We start from the raw sequence: 19706 nt of genomic DNA, 5'->3' as shown, positions 1-19706 counted from the left end.
ACCTAATATGTACCAGGCATTATAATAGAGCTGGACACGGGATTGACACAGCAGTTATCACAACAGCAAGGTCTCTCCTCTCAGAGAACTTACATTTTGGTTGGGGAAATGAATAATAAATAGTCAAGGTAATTTTGAAATAAAGATAATATCTATGAAGATTATATAAAGAGAATGATTGGGAGGGGTGGGGATTACCTAGCTCAGGTAGTCAGAAAAAAACATCACTGAGGAAGTAATGTTTGAGCTGAGACTCAATTAGTGAGAAGCAGCGGGACATGCAAAGATCCCGGGGAAGGAGGTATCTGGCAGCAAGTGCAAAAGCCCAGCAGAGGTGGTGAGTTCAGCATGTTTGAGGAGTATGGTAAAGGCAGCGTCATTTGAATCTAACAAACTTAGAAATGGGTATTATTCTTATCTTACAGGTGAAAATACAGAGAGGTAAAGAGCCCAAGTTTAGGTAGTAAGTTGGTCGCCTGAGATTTAAACCCAGGTTAGTCTGACCCTAAAATCCATGCTCTTTCCACTGTGCCATGCCACTCAGCAATTGATTAAAATGCAAAGTTTCTGAGTTGGCTTGAATAACTGACTCGTTTCTATGTGACGGGGTGGGAAGGTTCTCTTTCTTACTTTTGATTCAGGGAGAGTATATCCCACCTGAAAGGAGGTAAATGGCTATTTGTTTTTGGCATTTGAGGAACATATACTATTGTGTATTCTTGTGATACTCTTTTATGTATCGTGGTTCCTCCTTCCCTCAAGTCCCAGGTTGAGTGGGTGTTCTCTGCCAGGAATCAAGCAATAGGTCTTTATTAATGGTGCTGTTATGGGGTGAATGTTTGTGTGTCTCCACCCCCCGCCTCCCCTACCAATTCATATGTTGAAACTCTAACTCCCAGTGTGATGGTATTTGGAGGTGGGGCCTTTGGGAGGTAATTAGATTTAGCTGAGGTCATGAGGGTAGTGTAGCAGTGATGGAATTAGTGTCCTTATAAGAGGAAGAGAGACCAGAGCTCTTTCTCTCTCTCGACCATGTGAGAACACAGCAAGAAGGTGGCAGTCCGCAAGCCAGGAAGAGTCTTACCAGGCCAGCACCTTGATCTGGACTGGTCAGCCTCTAGAACTGTGAGAAATAAATGTCTGCTGTTTAAGCATCCAGTCTGTGGTATTTTGTTATAGCAGTCGAGGAGCTCTATATCTATATCCATCCATCTATTATCTATATATAGATAACACATAGATAATATAGATAACATAGATAATAGATTATATATATTTTTATATATCTATTTATATAGATATATAGAGGGAGAGCAAGCGAGAGAGATAAGATTATAGTTATATATAGAAAGAGAGAGAGAGAGATTTATCATGAGGAATTGGCTCACGCATTTATAGAGGCTGAGAAGTCCTAAGACTGGCAAACTGGAGACCCAAGAGAACCGAAGGTAGAGTTCCAGGCCAATTCTGAAGGCCTGAGGACCAGGAATGCTATATCTTTCAGTCTGAGACTAAAGGCAGAAGACTGATGTCTTAGTTCAAAGACAGTCAGGCAGAGTAAATTCTCCCTTACTCCACCTTTTTGTGGTAGTCAGGCCTTCGGTGGATTGGATGAGGCCTGCTCACATTGGGGAGAGCAATCTGCTTTACTCAGTCTTGATTCAAATGTTAATCTCATCCAGAAACACCTTCACAGACACACCCAGAATAATGTTTAGGCAAATATCTGAACACCTGTGGCCCTTTCAGGTTGACACATAAAATGAACTAACCCAGGTGTGCTCTGTATAAGGCAGTGGTGAGCGTGGCGGTGAGTAGTGGGGGACTCGGAAGGAAGTATAAGACAGTGTGCACCCTCAGAGGGTGATACGGTAGGGAGGAAGAGGCTTGAAAATCAGCAGATGATACTAAGCTGAGTCTATTTAAAATGACAAGTGAATAGGTTTCAGACTAAGCTTTCAGAGGAAGGAGAAACCACCACAGAGGGGAGAACAGGGAAGATTTCAAAAGGGAGGCAGAACTTGTTTGGGACCTTTAAAAATGAGGAGAGAGATGATTTCTTTTTTAAATGTTACTTTAATAAGCTTGAGGATACATGCTAAAATAATTCATAAAATTTGTACCAGAAAAGAAAATGGAAGACTCTCCATCCAATTTTCTTGAGGCTAAAATAACCTTGACAATAATTTGGATAAGAGCAATAAGAAAACAATATCTGTCCCAGTGCACTTAAAAATCTAGATGCATTCATTCTTTGTCACATATTAACTAATAGAATCCAATTAAGTATTAAAAAGCACACTCTATGATAAAGTAAGATTAATTCCTGGACCCGAAGTAGAAAATCTATGATCGCTTCACAGATGAACTCTCTCAAACATTTATAGTAGAGATGATACAAGTTCCACAAAATTTCTTACTTCCCATCTCCTTCCGTGAAGCCAAAATTATTACTTTTGACACCAAACCAAAGACCCCATAAGAATAGAAAACCACAAACCAAAATCCCCAATAAACATAGTTGCAACAGTTCTTAACAGCATTTTAGCAAATTGGATCCCATGATATATAAAAAGGATCATGCATCATGGCCCAGTGGAGTTCATCCCAGGAACTCAAGTTTCATGTAACATTTGAATATCAATCAGTGTGATTTACCACACAAGCACATTTAGTAAGAAAAACAATGCCTTTGAGATTACCTTTTTCTCCTCCTTCTTCTTCTTTTCCTTCTCCTTCTCCTTCTCCTTCTTCTGTGAGAACTCAGCAAATTTCAAGTTTACCATACAGTATTGTTAGCTATCATGCCGTATACATCAGATCTCCAAAACTCATTCATCTTGCATAACTGAAACTTTGGATTCTTTGATCAACATCTCTTCATTTCCCCCTCCTCCAGCCCCTGACAACTACCATTCTGTTCTCTGCTTCTGAGTTTGACTATTTTAGATTCCACGTATGAGGTCATGCAGCATTTACCATTCTGTGTCTGACTTATTTCACTTAGCATAATGTCCTCCAGGTTGATCCGTGTTGCTACAAATGGCAGTATTTCCCTTTTTTTTACGGCTGAACAATATTCCATCGTATGTACATATCACATTTTCTTTCTCCATTTGTTTGTCAATGGACATTTAGGTTGTTTCCATAGAAAAGGGTGATTTCTAAATGGGCCAATGCACAGAAGCAGTAGTTTGACAAGAGATAGTTGGGAAAGAGTGTCTGAATGGCAGTTTGACCTAGTAGTACCATTCAGTGTCTGAATGGTAGCAGGACAGGGCGCCTGCATATGCTCCTTCAGGTTGTTCACCACACAAGGGCATTTGACTGAGGGGACAAGTCGGGGTGAAACGCAGACCCACACTCTGCTTGCCAAGCCAAGAACCCTGGTGTAGGAGTGTCCACCTGCAGGAAAGAATGCCTTTTTCTAATTCACACAGACTCTGCAGCAGTCTTGCAGGAGGGAAACAGTGGGAGATTAGAATAGAAGGATGGGGTCAGATCATAGAGGACATTTCTCTGTATCTAGAGATGGATGGCTTTGATGGTAGTGGTGATTGTGGGTATGATTTGTGACCTGACACTGGAATTGAACCTGGACATTTGTCAGTGCTAGGATCCCTGTTTTTCTGGTATAAAAGAAATCCATATCTTTCAAAAATTATACTTGCTTGATATTTCTCCAAAGCAAACTTTAATACTGACCTACTTGAATATCAAATCAGCCTGATTTAATTTTATAAGCCAGTCATGGAAAGTGAATCTGTCCCATGACTCCAAAGCATTCTGTTCTGTAGCTCCACTGTAATTACAGACAAATGCAGCTAATCTTCCCATCATGTGTTCTCCTGGATTCTTTTTTCTTTCTTCTGTGTTTGATAATCTTGTTATCTTGTGATACTGCATCATTTAATTATTCCCCAAAATAGAGATCTTCAGAAGATCTGCTCAGAAAAAGTGATTTGCTGTTACCAACTGAAGTCACAGCTGGTGTGTTTACTCAGAAATTAGTCATTTTCAGAACTTTAAGATTGCTGTTTTTCTTAAGGGGTCTCATCTGCCATCTAAGTCTGTTGAAGCCCTCCTGCAGGTCACTTGAGGGAATTCTATGAACTCCAGGGCAGGACTAAGTAGGTGTCCTCAGAGATCTACAAGCCCAGGACTCTATCAGATTGAGCATGGTTACTCTCTCTGATATTAACTTCCAAATGTCTAGCTGTATTCATTTTAATAACTCCATAAACATTTTCTGAGCATCTGCTGTGTGTTGAAGAGTAAGACAGGCATTGAGGCTACAAAAATGAGTAGAGCCCAGTTCCCATCTAAAATATACGATTTCTAAACTTGATCATCAGAAGCGCTGAAATTTAATTTTACTAGCTCTGCCACCTACTCACTGCTACTTTTAAGCAAGTCACTTATTTTATCCGAGCTTCCTTTTCCTATAAAACCAGTAGCATTGAAATGACGTTCCTGTAAGGCATGAAATATCGTGAGATTAATTTGGATATCTGGGATGAATAATGTGTGTAGTATGTAGTCTCTCAAGTTCTCTTTCCCTCCTTTACACCTTTTTGTGCCCTTTGGATCTTTACCTTTACAGACTGAAGAAGACTCATTATATCAGCCTCTCCTAAAATCAGAGCCTTTTTATTTTGTTCTGTTTTCCTCTGGGCCATTTCTACTTTCATCATGTCATTTGTGTTTAGACAAGTGGACGTGATATGCTGTATCACAAATATGAAAGTACTATGACTTGTACAAGATGAGTTCAGAGTGTAAGAAACCCTTTATGTTGAGTTTCCAATAAACTTTCTGATGATAATCAACATTATTTTTCACCTTTCACTCTCAGTCTTTTTGTGTTTTTCTGTTACATCTCACAGGACTAATGTCTTAAGGAAATAATTTTCTTTTATTTCAGGTTCTTTTTTGGATTGTAGTGGAACACTCATGATCCCCTGATAAAATCATTTTCCATTGAATAGAATGTTTTCTTACACTTAGTCACATTAAAACTCCTCTGCCACTTTTCTGCCCACGTCCACATCTTCTTGGCATTTTAATCCCTGGAAGTGCTGAATGCCATCTGCAAATTTGGCAATTTCCCCATGCACTCTTTTCCAGATCATTTATATGAATGTTAACTAAGATGCCATGCAGGGCTTCCCTGGTGGCGCAGTGGTTGAGAGTCCGCCTGCCGATGCAGGGGACACGGGTTCGTGCCCCGGTCTGGGAGGATCCCACATGCCGCGGAGCGGCTGGGCCCGTGAGCCATGGCCGCTGAGCCTGCGCGTCCGGAGCCTGTCCTCCGCAACGGGAGAGGCCACAACAGTGAGAGGCCCGCGTAACGCATAAAAAAAAAAAAAAAAAAAAAAAAAAAAAAAAAAAAAAAAAAAGATGCCATGCAGCTTGCTTTCTATCTAAGAAGTAGCAGAGAATTTGATTTAACTACTTAATCACTGAATTAATAATATCAAGGACCAGCCACAGAACGTTTCCTTTATCCAGAAAACTGTTCACTTCTTCCTATTCTTTGTATCTTATTCCTAAACCAGTTATCTATAACAGGCATTTCTCCATGTACTGAAAGCAAGTTTTATGGGTTATGAATTAGATTGCAAATCCAAATTTGAGTTAAGAACCCCTTTACCAATGTAAGCCCGCCTATTTTATGTCTCATTTATGGCTTTGTTCCAGAACATCTATATGAGGTGTCTGTCCTATACCACTTTCTATCACTGTCGTTTCCCAGCTAGCTTCTAAATTCCTAGCCCTGATCAGTCAAATGATCAATTGAGTTGCCTGATGAGTGTTGTACAGTAGCTATTGGTTTGCCATGTATCAGGAAAACAGCAAGTCCTGAAGTCTAATTACTGCACAGCTTCCCAAATGATCTCAAGCCCTGGTTGGCTCCCTGCCATCTCTTCTGTGTCCCAGACAGTGTGGCCTATCAGATCTTAGGCACATCTGATCATGTCACCTCTCTGCTTAAAATCTTTGACAGTGTTTTGGGAGACAGTTGGGAAAACTTGAATATAGACTCAGTAAAGATGTTTTAAATTATTATTAATTATTAAATAATAATAGTTATTAAAAAGTCATTTCCCTGGGATAAAGAGAAAGTAAGTTAGAGGTTATCAGGGACTGGGGGGTGGATTTGGGGGGGATGGGCAGTTACTGCCTAATGGCCACAGAGTTTCTGTTCTGGAGGATGAAAAAGTTTTGGAAGTAGTGATGTTGGTTGCACAACATTGTGAATGCACTAAATGCCACTGAATTGTACACTTGAAAATGGTTAAAATGGCAACTTTTGTTATATATATTTTGCCACAGTAAACAAAAATTTTAAGGCATTACCAGTTAGAGATATTACTTAAAATTCTACACGAGAAATAACATGATATCTGGGATTTGCTTTAAAACAATCAAACAACAGTCCTAACAACAACAGTGAGGGTGATTAATGAAAAAGACTGGCAAAATGTTGATTACTGAGGATGGAATTTTTCATAATAAAAAGTTAAAAAAAATTCTTTTGGAAGCTGGCTATTACATCCCAACTACTCAGCCTGACATTTGAAGTTCTTTGACAGGCCATCCCTTCCCTTTCTCAGGAGCCTCAGCCTGCATGCCCTTCCCCCAGTCAGCTGGGCCACTGCAGCGCTCTGTGCTCAGGCAGCCTCTGTGCCTTTCAATTCTGCTCTCTGCTTCTTGTGTGGCAAATTCCTCCTCATTCTTTAAGACTCAGCTGCGTCCTTGGAGCCTTCCCAGGCTCCTCCAGGCAGAGAACTCCCTCCTTTGGGTCCCCACAGTGCCTTGTCCACACCCCTGGTACAGTTTATACCCTGTATTACGATCTTTTAGTTATGCTTCTGCCCACCACTAACCTGCAAGCTTCATGAAGGTAGAGGAAACTTACTTTTCACTGTACATCTTTCTGAGCTAGATGAAACTTTTGTTGCTGTTGTTTTAGTCGTGTGCATTAAATTCTTTTTTTTGAGGAAAAGATTGAAAGGTGGGAATGTGAATATTAGCTATAAATCTTAAGAGTTGAAAGGGTCCTTAGCAATTACCGACATGCATATTGGTCTCCCTTTCTAGACTGTGCTTTCTCTACTTGGCACCTACTAATGCATTTTTACATTTCCAGCACCCACCACTGGGTGTTCAGTAAATTGTTGCTGAATTTATTGATAAATCACATCCTTTCTTTCTACAGATGGCAAAAAGCCAACTATCTAGCTTGGGGTATGTGGACACACACTTTTTAGGAGAAATAGTGAATTTTCAGGCATGGTTTGTCAGAGCAGCAAATAAGCACCTGGAGGGCTATCACTGAGCCAGTGGAGTCAGCTCAGTGGGTGAGTGAGCTAGGACTACGGCGTGTCTGCAGTACACATCCTGCCAGGGGGTGGCGGCAGGCGCCCACAAACTCTCTCCAAGACCGGCAGGCCTGATTTACCCTTTGAGTGTAGGGTGGGGAATAGATTCCTCTACTATTTCTAGTTTATTTTCTAATTTCTTCATGCCTTGAGATGCTTGACCAAAAGAATAGGGCCTGAGTTATAGACAATAAGACCCAGAAACTAAGCACCTTGCCTGGACATTTATGTCTAACCAGTGCTAGGCATTTACTAGGTGCATTGTTAGTGCTTTCATCTTCTAGCCTGAGGATTTGATCCCTGTGCGAGCCTCAGGCACCCAGGGAGGATTTACACTCTAGGCTGTTTTTAGGTCCTTTAGTTCCGGTGTGGATGGAGATTGAGAACAGATTTTCATGTGGGGAAAAAGAGAGAAGAAAGAACATGACACCCTGGGACGTGCGCGTGCAAGAAGAAAGGAGAAGACGGCTGGGGCTGCAGAGACACACTCAGTCCACTCAGTCCTGAGGGTGGCCTCTTCTGGTTTTCTGCATCTGTCCAGCCAGCACCATCACTCCTAACATCTCCAGTCAATAAGCAAGCCCTGATTGTGAATACTCAGTTTAGGGAAGTAGTTGGAAATTTATAGATATGTTGATTATATTTGTGCAAGCCTTAGCTCAGAGCATGTAATATGACAACAGGACATAATCGATATTTAAAATACAAAATGATGGAGAATCCAGGGCTCATTTGGGTAGTCCTTGCTCCAAAGTATTGTTGCATAATCCAGTGATCTGAGGCTGGTGTGGGGGAGGGGTATCACAGATTATTAGACAACTGAGTTTGAAAGGTGGTATCAGGTGATGATGCTATAAGCCAGATATCAGGAGTAGACAATAAATGGAATGCAAGTTCAGAAGAGGAAGAAGGCATGTTGGCTCTGGTCATAGTAAAACAGCAATAATACCTGGTACGTGAATGTTTGTTGCATTTTGCTAATAGTACTTTATATTTGCATAATATTTCAGAGTTTCCAAAATACTTTCATGTCATTTATTCTTACCTGGCTTCTTTAAGTCTTCACAGCAACCTGTGAGTCAGGTATTATTAAATGAGGTAAGATACATAGAATACTTAAGATAGTGGTTAGTACGTAGTGACTGTTTGCTATTATTATTAAAATCATTATTAGCCCTATTTTATACATGACGAAACTGAGGCTCAGAGAGGCTGTTACTTGCCCAAAGTCACACAGCTGAGAAGTGGTAGAACTAGGCCTGAACTCAGCTCCTCTGGCTCCTAATTCTAGACCTTTCTCCATTTCCCCATGCATAAAGAGGGAGTATTTAAGCTGGGCTTATCAAGATTGGGCCAAGTTTTGAGGCAGCCTTAGCAGAGAAGTCTCTGATGATGTCTCCTCAGCCTCATGAGCCCTAGTTTGCAAGAGGATGGGAATTCCTGAGGGTATTCTGTGCCTTGAGTAAGAAGAGTTAAACCTAGAAGCCTCTACTCATTTTAGCAGTAAGGGGAGGTGGTTCATTGCCTGGGCAAGCCATTAAACTCACAAAGATCCTCAGCTGGTAGGCTTGTTAAGAAAATGTTACAATAGGGGGAAATTGACAACACACGCACCATAGATATTTTTAGTCCGTGCTTCAAGGATGTACATCTTGGTTTCTGTTTCGACTGAGCACCAGGGGGTGAATTTGGATTGATTTGACAAGACTGGCTGTTGGAAAGTCCTTACTGAGCACCTTCTCTGTGCCCAGCTTAAGCAAGGGACTGTGGGGGGGTAACTAAGGGAGGTGAAGTAACTTTCCCAAACTTTCAAACACTGGGGAGAGTGATATAATCTTTTTCTTGGGTGGGGGGCAGTGTGCGGATATCAGTAAAATCTCTGTCTATTCGTTACACCAGCAATTCTGCAATAAATTATCCTTCTAATGTACAATGTGGTGACTGTAGTGGATGACACTGTTTTGTATACTTGAAATTTGCTTATAAGAGAGTAGATCTAAAGTGTTCTTGCCACACACACGCACACAACACACACACACACACACACAGAAGGTAGTAATGTGAGGTGATAGGTGTGGTAATTAATCTGTGCTTATCCCATTTCACAAAGTATACCTGTATGAAATCATCATGCTGTACACTTAAAATATAATTTTGTTTGTCAATTATAACATAATAAAGCTGGAAAAAATAATTTATCTTATGAATATATTCTTAAATGTAAGCCATTGTAGCTCTGTTTCTAATAGCAAAAACAATCCAAACACTGGAAATCTAAACGCTCACCAGTAATTTTTTTTTTTAAGATTTATTTATTTATTATTTATTTATTTATGGCTGTATTGGGTCTTAGCTGCGCTACGCGCGATCTTTGTTGAGGCGTGCAGGATCTTTTGTTGCAGCCTGCGGGCTCTTCGTTGTGGTGCTCGGGCTTCTCTCTAGTTATGGCGTGCAGGCTCCAGGGGGCATGGGCTCTGTAGTTTGCGGCACGCAGGCTCTCTAGTTGAGGTGCCCAGGCTCGGTTGCCCCGTGGCATGTGGGATCTTAGTTCCCCAGCCAGAGGTCGAACCCATGTACCCTGCATTGGAAGGTGGATTCTTTACCACTGGACCACCGGGGAAGTCCCTATACTTGGGGGGGGGGGGTTTGTTTGTTTGTTTTTAACATCTTTATTGGAGTATAACTGCTTTACAGTGGTGTGTTAGCTTATGTTTTATAACAAAGTGAATCAGTTACACATATACGTATATCCCCATATCTCTTCCCTCTTGTGTCTCCCTCCCTCTCACCCTCCCTATCCCATCCCTCTAGATGGTCACAAAGCACCGAGCTGATCTCCCTGTGCTATGCAGCTGCTTCCCACTAGCTATCTATTTTACGTTTGGTAGTGTATAGTCCATTGCCACTCTCTCACTTTGTCCCGTCTTACCCTTCCCCCTCCCGGTATCCTCAAGTCCATTCTCTAGTAGGTCTGTGTCCTTATTCCTGTCTTGCCCCTAGGTTCTTCATGACCTTTTTTTGTTTGTTTTTTAGATTCCATATATATGTGTTAGCATATGGCATTTGTTTTTCTCTTTCTGACTTACTTCACTCTGTATGACAGACTCTGGGTCCATCCACCTGACTACAAATAACTCAATTTCGTTTCTTTTTATGGCTGAGTAATATTCCATTGTATGTATGTGCCACATCTTCTTTATCCATTCATCTGTTGATGGACACTTAGGTTGCTTCCATGTCCTGGCTATTGTAAATAGAGCTGCAGTGAACATTGTGATACATGACTTTTTTTGAATTATGGTTTTCTCAGGGTATATGCCCAGTAGTGGGATTGCTGGGTCGTATGGTAGTTCTATTTTTAGTTTTTTAAGGAACCTCCATATCACCAGTAAATATTGGTTAAATTACTGTATGACCTTCAAATGGAATTTCATGCAGCTAGCTATTACAAAGAAAGAGGTCTAGGGCTTCCCTGGTGGTGCAGTGGTTAAGAGTCTGCCTGCCGATGCAGGGGACAGGGGTTCGTGCCCCGGTCCGGGAAGATCTCACGTGCCGCGGAGCAGCTGGGCCCGTGAGCCATGGCCGCTGGGCCTGCGCGTCCGGAGGCTGTGCTCCGCAACGGGAGAGGCCACAATAGTGAGAGGCCCGCGTACCACAAAAAAAAAAAAAAAAAAAAAAAAAGAACGAGGTCTATCAGTATGTGTTGAAAGCACATCACTAAGATGTATTTTTTTAATTGAAGTAGAGCTGACTTACAATATTAGTTTCATGCATACAACATAGTAATTCAATATTTTCATAGGTTATATTCTATACAAAGTTATTATAAAGTAGTAAATGGAAAGATATCCCGTGTTCATGGATTGGGAAGAATTAATATTTTAAAATGTCTACACTACCCAAAGGACTGGTATATTTTTAAGTGCAATAAAAAATTAAGGTTCAAAAAAGAAGAGTTTATATAGCATGATGCCATATGTTTGAAACATATATGTATGCAGATATATGCACACAGTTTCACACACTGGAAGTATATGCTTGCAACTGATAATGGGGAGTATGTGTGATGAAAGAGAAATGGGAAAGGAAAAATGTATTTTTCATCTTATCCATCTTATTCTTTTGAAGATAGATAGATTTATTGGTTTAACCATGTGACATACTTTTTTTTTTTTTAAGCGACTTGCTTGCGGTCACACAACCAAAAAAGTGTACAGCTAGGATTCCCATGCAGATTGTGATTCCAGAGCCCTGTGATCCAGAACCCCTCTGAATTCTAGCACACTGCTTCCTAACAGTGCTCTCTTAGGATCAGGAAGTCATTCTGTCACTTCCTTGTAAGTTACAAAATTTTTCATGAAAATACCTGGGAGAATGTGCTCATTCTCCAGAAGAAGACTCTGTGCTCCATCGCCTGCCATCTTGGCTCCTTTTCTATAAGACTGTAGCTCAGCCAAGAGAGGTCCATCACCCAGAGCCAGATAACACAAACTAAGATTTCCAAGAGGACAGATTCCCTTAAGGAAAAGGCATTAAGATAATTGGAGAGTTGGGGGTGGGCACAAGGCCTGAAAACAGTATCATTAGCCAACTTGGTCAATGGGCAGGTGTGGAAAGTGGCAGATAAATGCAGACAGAATGTATATTTATACTTCAATATCAGTGTTCACAACCCACAGAATAAATGAGTGAATTAAAAACCTTGGCAGCACCTAAGTACCTAGACATAAACTCTTAGTTCTAAGCTTAACTCCTATGAACTTCTCTGTGATTTGAACATATTATTTAGCTGCTCTGGGTTTCTTTCCCCATTGGTTAAATGGACAGCACTGTCTGTCCTGGCTGCTTCACAGAGTTGTAAGGAACAAATAAGGCAAGAATGTGCTTTGAAAATGCAAGGCATCATACAGAATGAGAGGTTATTGTTAATGCCTCTGAGACTTACCTCACAGAAGGAGAGCTATTTTGAGACAGGAAGATGGGAGGAAGCATCAGAAAAGCATTGCTGGTAACAGGGTAGGCACACCTCACCAACACAGGGAAGGAACCTCTTAGATCATTTACTCCAGTTCCTTCTGTTTATAGTCGTGGACGAAGACCTACGGAGTCCTCAAGATCTGCAGAGCAGTGATAGTGCCATGCATAGACTGTTATTTAAACCCATAAATAAGATGGAACCGTAAAAGGGATGGGATGTGCTACAGGCCCCTTGCCCAAGGGGCTTGCTGAGCTGTGAACGTTGAACAGGGTTCTGGAAGCAAGCTGCTGAAGCTTAGTAAGGAATTGGGGCAGAGGTAGGGGGATGGACTTAAGTGATCCAGCTCCAGGATGGCTGAATGCCTCTGAGGAGCAATTTGAGGGTAGCCAGGGACTTGGATAGGACAAATGACAACTTCCTAGAACAGACTGTTCCAGAACCAGATCGGAAAGGAAATAGCCTGGCCTCGTCCTGGGTAGTTCACAGGAACCGGTGTAGGAAGTATTTGTAGTGGAACTAGTGCTCACAACATCAAGTCCCTTTTGCACAGAAGAGAGAAAATGGGAAAAGACCCATGCAGTGCAGCATACATGACAAGTCAGTTTTTGTAATGGTGGGAATGAGGATGGCAAGAATGAATAAGCAGAGGGAGACAGTGCTGTGCAGCGCCGACGACTCTGGACTCAGACTTGGGTGTGAATATTGGTTCTGTCACTAACTTGCCATATGACCTTGAATGTGCCATTTTTATCCCCTGAGTCTTGGTTTCCTCATCTCGAAAATGAATGCCTTTCTCCCTATCTCATAAGTTGTTATGAGGACTAAATGAAATGTTCTTGAAAGAAATTAGCACATAATTCCTAGAACATGATGCCCAATAAATGTTAGTTTATCCCTTTGTTTTGGAGAGGGACTTTTAGAAAACCTCCAGTGAAACACACTAATTTGAAATTTCAAGCACTGGGAAAGCAAGCCCAACCTAGGTAGCATGTGGAAGGGCCCTTTTTACAGGTGGAGAACCAGCCTATAAAGGCAGATAAGAAACTCTTATGAGAGGAAGGGGAGGTGAAGAGCAAAGTAGCAATGGCTATGAATATAAGCATAAACAGTCCTCTTACCAGCAGCTGTAATGTGAGGTTCCTCCAGCTCCGTGACAAAACGGGAAGGTAGTAAGTACAGTGTTATCTAGGCTTGACTCATTCTCTTGACTGCCCAGAAACACAGGATAGGTTTTGTGTTCAATTATAGTAGCTTTCCTCAGCCTCTCCCCCTGCCCTCTGCTTTTTTTCTGGTATAATTAACTCTCCTTCATTCATTGATTGTCCTTTAATCCTTGTTTTGTTGGATATATTTGCTTTTTAAATTATTGTCTCAAATCCTTTTTGGAAGTATGGGTATGAAGAGGTAAAATAATAACAGTTTCCTTAGAAACTAAAATTCCAAGGGTGGAAACCAACTAGAAAATCAGAGTGAAAGGCAGGATGGGGGAATATAAGGAAACTATAGGGATGTATAAAATTGACCTAGTCTTTACCAGGAGTAACATTAGGGAAATTGTTACTTCTAGCCTCCTTTTGGAAAGACCAAGGATGTTATCATAAAATGACAATGCCTAAGAGTGAAAGGCCTCTTGGTTTATTTTATAGAGGGGAGGCCGTGGTTTGACTGAGGCTGTCTCATGGTGATCCAATAGCAGACTGACCCAGGTCTCTTGACTCTCATTCTGGGATTCTGTCTGCCATGGTCCTCATCTTTGTGAGAGTGAATTTCTGACCACAGACACCTGTACAGAACTAATTTGTGTGGGTTTTTTTCCCTTTTTTCCAGGGCCAAGTGCTTTCGGGGCAAAAAAGTCCTTGGAGATTATGATATCAAAGTGGAACAGGTAACCAGCCTGGAGCCCAGAGTTGCCTCTGCATCATTGTTGGCCCCTCTTGGCATTCCAGAATGAACCATTTAGTTCTGCCCAGTGGAGATCAGTGTCCGTCACTAGCTTCTAGGCTCTCCATCTCCTCCCCCAACCCTTTCCAGGACTTTTCTCTCTATGAGACATGGTTCTGAAGGCTGCATCTTTCAACTTTGCTGACTTCTCTTCATGGCTCTGGTGTCCATAGAGAGGCAAGCAGCGTGGCTCTTGGGGCCCTCTGGGTGCAGGGTTCTCAGGCTGAGGAACACTTTAGAGGAATGTCTACCTAGGACATGGCCACATCTACATATTGCTGGTGGCATGGTCTTGCTGGGTAGGCACACATCTGCCATTCAGTTGTGTGGCCTCCAGTGGCACCTCCTCTGCACGCCTGAGGCTACACTTCAAAGAGAACTTAGAAAAGCACACCTCCTGGTCTTAATGCAGAGAAGTCCTGAAAGGTCATTTTTTATCTTCCTGTACTGTTTGCTTCATGATAAATAGAGATTAGGTCCATTCGAGTGCATAGGGGGATGTCCAGTTTAAACAATGCATGTATTTTATATGTAATGATAGAAGTTACTCATCATTCCTTACATGGTGTGCTGTGATTGATACAGAGTACTTTTCCTATCCATTGTTGCATTCAGTTCTTAAAATAACTTATTAGATAGGCAAGGTTGATAAAAAAATTATTCCCATTTTATAGCTGGGAGAAACTGTCCACCCGGAGAGAACAAGTAACTCGCCTGAACATCTTATGCAGCTAGTTGGGCTGGAGCAGAACTAAAAACCCAATTGCCTAAACTAAAACTTAGTGTATTTATGTTGAAATTGATAAAGGGCATGTTTGCCCCAGTTTGCATTCCCGCTCTGTAGAGAGGCAGCACAAAGGATGCTGGGTGGGGAGTCGGAAGGCCTGAGTTTTGCTCCTGTCTCTGCCAACAATAAGTTTTGTTTGTCCAGAAAAGTCACTTAGCTGCTCCTTTGGTAAATAAGGATAATTATCTCTGCCTCTCCTGCCTCATAGAGTAGCTGTGAGAGTTAGATGAGATCAGTTTGGGAAAATGCTTTGCAAACGGTAAATAAATGTTTGGTGGAAGGGATGCTGTTGCTGCTATGCGGAGGGCCCCGCAGAATCAGGACTGTGGGCTTACTCCCCTACTGTTATTTTTATTTATTCATTTTTTATCATAGTAAAAAACACATACCATGAAATCTACGCTCTTAATCTCCTCCTGTTATTTTCCAGGCAGAATTTTCAGAGCTCAACCTGGTGGCCCATGCAGATGGGACCTATGCTGTGGATATGCAGTTGCTCCGGAATGGCACAAAGGTTGTCCGGTAAGGTCCTTTCTGTCCTCTGGGTCGCTGTCACTGTCACCACAGTCACCATCTCTGGCTTGCAGTGGGACAGCATTGCTATGTATAGCGTACAGAAGTTGATGATGTGTGCTGTGCGGCAGTGGCAGAGGAAGGCAGAGGAAGCCAGCTCCTGCCTTTAGTCCATAGTGGCCATAGTCCACTAGTAGAGAACGCTCCATGGGCTCAGAGCTCTCTGAGCGGTAACTGGATTCCTGTGCGAGGTGTTCCAAGACTCCCGCCCTACCTCAGCCAGTGCAGCTCTGGGCTTTTATCTCTGAATATATTTCCCCTGGAAAACAGGGTTCCATTGCTTTTTAAAAAAAGTTTGGAAACCTCTGCTCTGGTTCAGCCTCCTTTTTCACATTGATTTGCTTAGATTCCCTCAGTAAGTTGGTAGCAGAGCCCTGTGTTCTATGTGAATTCTCTTAACTCCCAGCGCTGTGTTCTTTCTATGTTCCAAATTCCTGGGAACTCATAAGTCTGATAGGAAAGCCTGGGGTGGGAAGGGACATTGTGGGTGGAAGAAAATTTGCAATTACAAAGCACTTACGTGCCAGGAGGGGTGCTGGGTGACTTACAGACATCATCAATTGTAACACAACAGTTCTGTGCGGGAAGTGATGGGGATTCCAGATGAGGGAGAAAGGTTCCCACAGTGTTCTTCTTCCCTGGGGCTCAGCGTGGCTTCAGGTTTTCAGACATCAGGGTATTGCTCCAGGAAGAGTGTTCACTTCACCCTTTTCCCTACCTCAATCTATGCTACCCTGACACTGAGGCTGCCAGTGTCCAACAGGACCTGGGTCCATGACAGGGAAGGCAGAACTCAGGTGTCTGGAGCCTCAAGTCAGGAAATGTGAGCTCATCCATCCTGGAGACTGAGGAGGACAGAAAAAGAGACGTCTGTCCACATGGGGGTGAGCTCAGGAAGCTCCTTCTAGAGAGAATGGTGGGCTCCTCCAACTGCAAATGGAATGAATCACAGGGATGCATGACACAAGCGGGCGGTGACAGGAAGGCCCATATCAGGGTGCTGGGAGGGATCTGGCAAAAATAAGGCAGGCCCTTCCAGTTGCAGTGTGGGGACTCAGGAGCTGACCACAAGCCTAGAGCTCAGTGCGTGTGACTGGGATATAAGGTTTGGTCTCAGGCGTACAGCCGGGGCCAGTTTCCCAGAACTAGGGCACAAGGAGGTCAGAGCACATGCCACCTGACTTGATGCTAGCTCCCCTGAGTGACTGAGGAGGGGTCCTTCCACCCCCACTTTAAAAGACTGATCTCTGAGCCCAGGTGGGGCTGGAGCTGTAGGTGGGGATTGGTTGGGTGCCTGGGAAGAGAACCGGGTAGGTCGTTACACATGTGTGAAATGGCCAAGGCCTAGAGCCTTGAGGGCAGATGCTGCCACAGAACTGACTCTCCAGGAAGGTGGGGTTCCTCTGGAATCAGGGCATGAAGATGGGGGCCCTGGTCCTGTGGAGCAGCTGGGGCTGGGAGCTCTGCTGGCTAGAGGTGAAATGCAAGGAGCCTTTCCATGCATGGGAACACTCTGTACTCTCAGTGCTTCCTGTAGCCAGTTGCTCAACCTCAGTTCTGCAAAAAATATTTGCACCCCTCCCTAGCATCCGCTTTGGAAGAATAACATGGGGACGTCTGGTATCTGTTCTCAGCCAGCCTGGACCCTTGCTCACCCGGGGACCTGATGAGGGCACTGCCTATTTTAAGGAGCAGTTTTAAAGAGTCAGAGCAGGACGCTGAGATCAGGGATCTACACGGCAGGGCAGTGAAGCCAGCCAAGTGTGTTGTCTTCAGAGTCTGCTGGGACCCCCTTGGGGTACCAACTCTGGAGCCACAGGAGCTTCAGCTCTTGTCGTGCCCCATAGGGACAGGGAAAATTCTTGTTGACCTAAGGTGTGAGGGTCTAAAGTGTTTCGTCCCTCCTGAGGGCTTTTGCACCTTAGAAAAAGACAGTGCTTAACCCAGAGGAATAAGAGAATTTCAGAAATCTGTTCAAATCTCCTTTGAGAAGTGCCAAACATAATACCTCATTTCCTAGTCCATAAAAGAATAGTAATGATAAAATGAAGGGCTTGGCTCGGGTAACCCCTAAGACTCCTTCCCTGTCTTGGTCTTTGGAGATGGGAGACAAGAGGATGTATGACCTGAGGTTCTGGTTGATGGCAGACTTCTACGTTCTTCCCAGGTCCTTCCGACCAGACTTTGTGCTCATCCGGCAGCATGCGTTTGGCATGGCAGAGAATGAGGACTTCCGCCACCTGATCATTGGCATGCAGTATGCAGGCCTCCCCAGCATCAACTCCCTGGAATCCATTTACAACTTCTGTGACAAGCCGTGGGTGGTGAGTGAGTTACCCTTCCGCCAGGTAAAAGGGTAAGACCCTGGTCCTCTTATCTCCCAGTCCCTAGGAGGACCACTGGTGATCCAGGTGCAGTAGGTGCCAGCTGAGAAGATGTGGGAGGAGCTTCAGCTGGGACACAGGGTAGGGCAGGCTCTCACAGTAGGACTGTGTCATCACAGACTGGGCCGCCTTTGCTGCAGAGTGGACCTTTGGCCTCACAGCGAAGTCACACCAAAGATTCTGTGAAGACGCCCTTACAGGTCTGTAGGCTCTGCCCTTAGCCATAGGATACAACAGTAAAAGTGCCAGTTTCTTGTCTGTGAAAGGTCTAACCATTGGAAAGGCCTGAGGCCAGTGGGGACCAAGGGGATGGTCCATCTCAGAGGGATGTTCGTGTCAGAGTCCTACCAAGAGTTTCAACAACCTTAAAATGAGATTCATCCACACATATATCAATCAGATACTTATGTGTGCTGAAAGTGCCCTTAGAGATCATCAGCTCTCACCCCTTCACGTAGAGATGTGAAAATTAAAGAAGGAAGGTAAAGAGTATAAAACCACTTACTGTGTGATGCCATGATCTGAGATTTTCCTACATTAACTTCATTTAATCCTCACAATAACCTTACAAGGAAGTTATTGTCACTTATTACAAAGAAATGAGACCCAGGAAGGATTAACTAACTTACCAAAGTTTCGGGGCAAGGATTTCTCTAGATGACAGTCTCTCTTGCATAAATTGGGTTATCACGTGAGGAAGAAGCTGGTCTGGTGTTCTCCTCCTTGGCTAGTCTGGAAGTCTTGGAGGCAGTAGAAACGTTTGAGCAGAGAGAAGAGTGGCGCTAGGAGGGAAAGTGGCCTGTGATGGTCCTGGGCTTCTCTGGCCTCCCCTCTGACAGCTGGGGGATCCAGTTCCTATAACTTTGCTGCTCCAGGCTGGTCATCTTGGAAGGAAACACCTGCCTGTAATCACATCCTCCTCTTCTTGTTTTTCAAAAATCATTTCAGGTCTCACATACCGGCTTGCCAAGGGTCATGGCACTGGTGGCTGATTGTGAAGTTCCCAGACCCCAAGCTCCCAGACTCAGGGAGCTGAAGGGGGTGTTTTTTAACTAAATGGATCCATCACCTCTACTTTTACACCTGAAATCAGTTTTCCTGTTCCACTGGAAGCCAGGGAGACCTGACAGTGTGAGAGAAAGACCAATGAGCAAGGAGTGGAAAGATCTGGGAGCTGCTGTAGTTGCCACTTGTTCAGCCTTTCCCTCTGTCTGGCCTGAGGTTCTGGAGTCCTAAAGTTGTGCAGAAACAGGCTACAGGAATTGTGTGATTTGAATGAGTTGCTAATCACAGAGAGCACATATGAGGCCTTCACCAGGTTTCCCCTTAGTCACATGACCTTTCCTACTGCACTCGTGTCCTAGCCCTTTCCGCCCTCACCCCTTCAATACCTGTTAGAATTTGGCTCCCTCATAGCCACACAGGGCGATTCTGCTATTATCAGCTTTTTTCTGGGCACCCTCACTAATCAGCCTTCTGACTAAACCTCTCTGTGCTCTGGCTTGTCTGTAAACTAGGAATAATCATAGTACCTTCCACCAGCTTGCCAGCCTGGTGTTACGGTCCCCTAGTACTGGGGATCTGAAAGAAACTAATTCCCTGCTTTATGTTCCAAAACTGTGCTGGAGGCCAGGGAGGGGCAGATCAGAAAGCCTGTG

The 19706-nt window shown here is 43.4% G+C and overlaps 1 protein-coding gene across 2 annotated transcripts in view; it reads left to right on the top strand.

The window, feature by feature from the left end:
• SYN2 (synapsin II) overlaps nucleotides 1–19706 on the top strand; it is a 148643-nt gene that overhangs the window by 88662 nt on the left and 40275 nt on the right. For both annotated transcript variants that reach the window (XM_032649097.1, XM_032649098.1), the window contains exons 2-4: nucleotides 14191–14248; nucleotides 15522–15613; nucleotides 17832–17988. In XM_032649097.1, coding sequence (XP_032504988.1) covers nucleotides 14191–14248; nucleotides 15522–15613; nucleotides 17832–17988 — 307 coding nt within the window. The remainder of the gene's footprint in view (nucleotides 1–14190; nucleotides 14249–15521; nucleotides 15614–17831; nucleotides 17989–19706) is intronic.

This window comes from Phocoena sinus, chromosome 11, assembly GCF_008692025.1.
Source record: "Phocoena sinus isolate mPhoSin1 chromosome 11, mPhoSin1.pri, whole genome shotgun sequence".
NCBI classification, from domain to species: Eukaryota; Metazoa; Chordata; class Mammalia; order Artiodactyla; family Phocoenidae; genus Phocoena; species Phocoena sinus.
The sequence above is the reverse complement of the archived record's forward strand: the minus strand, read 5'-3'. Positions and strand labels throughout refer to the sequence as shown.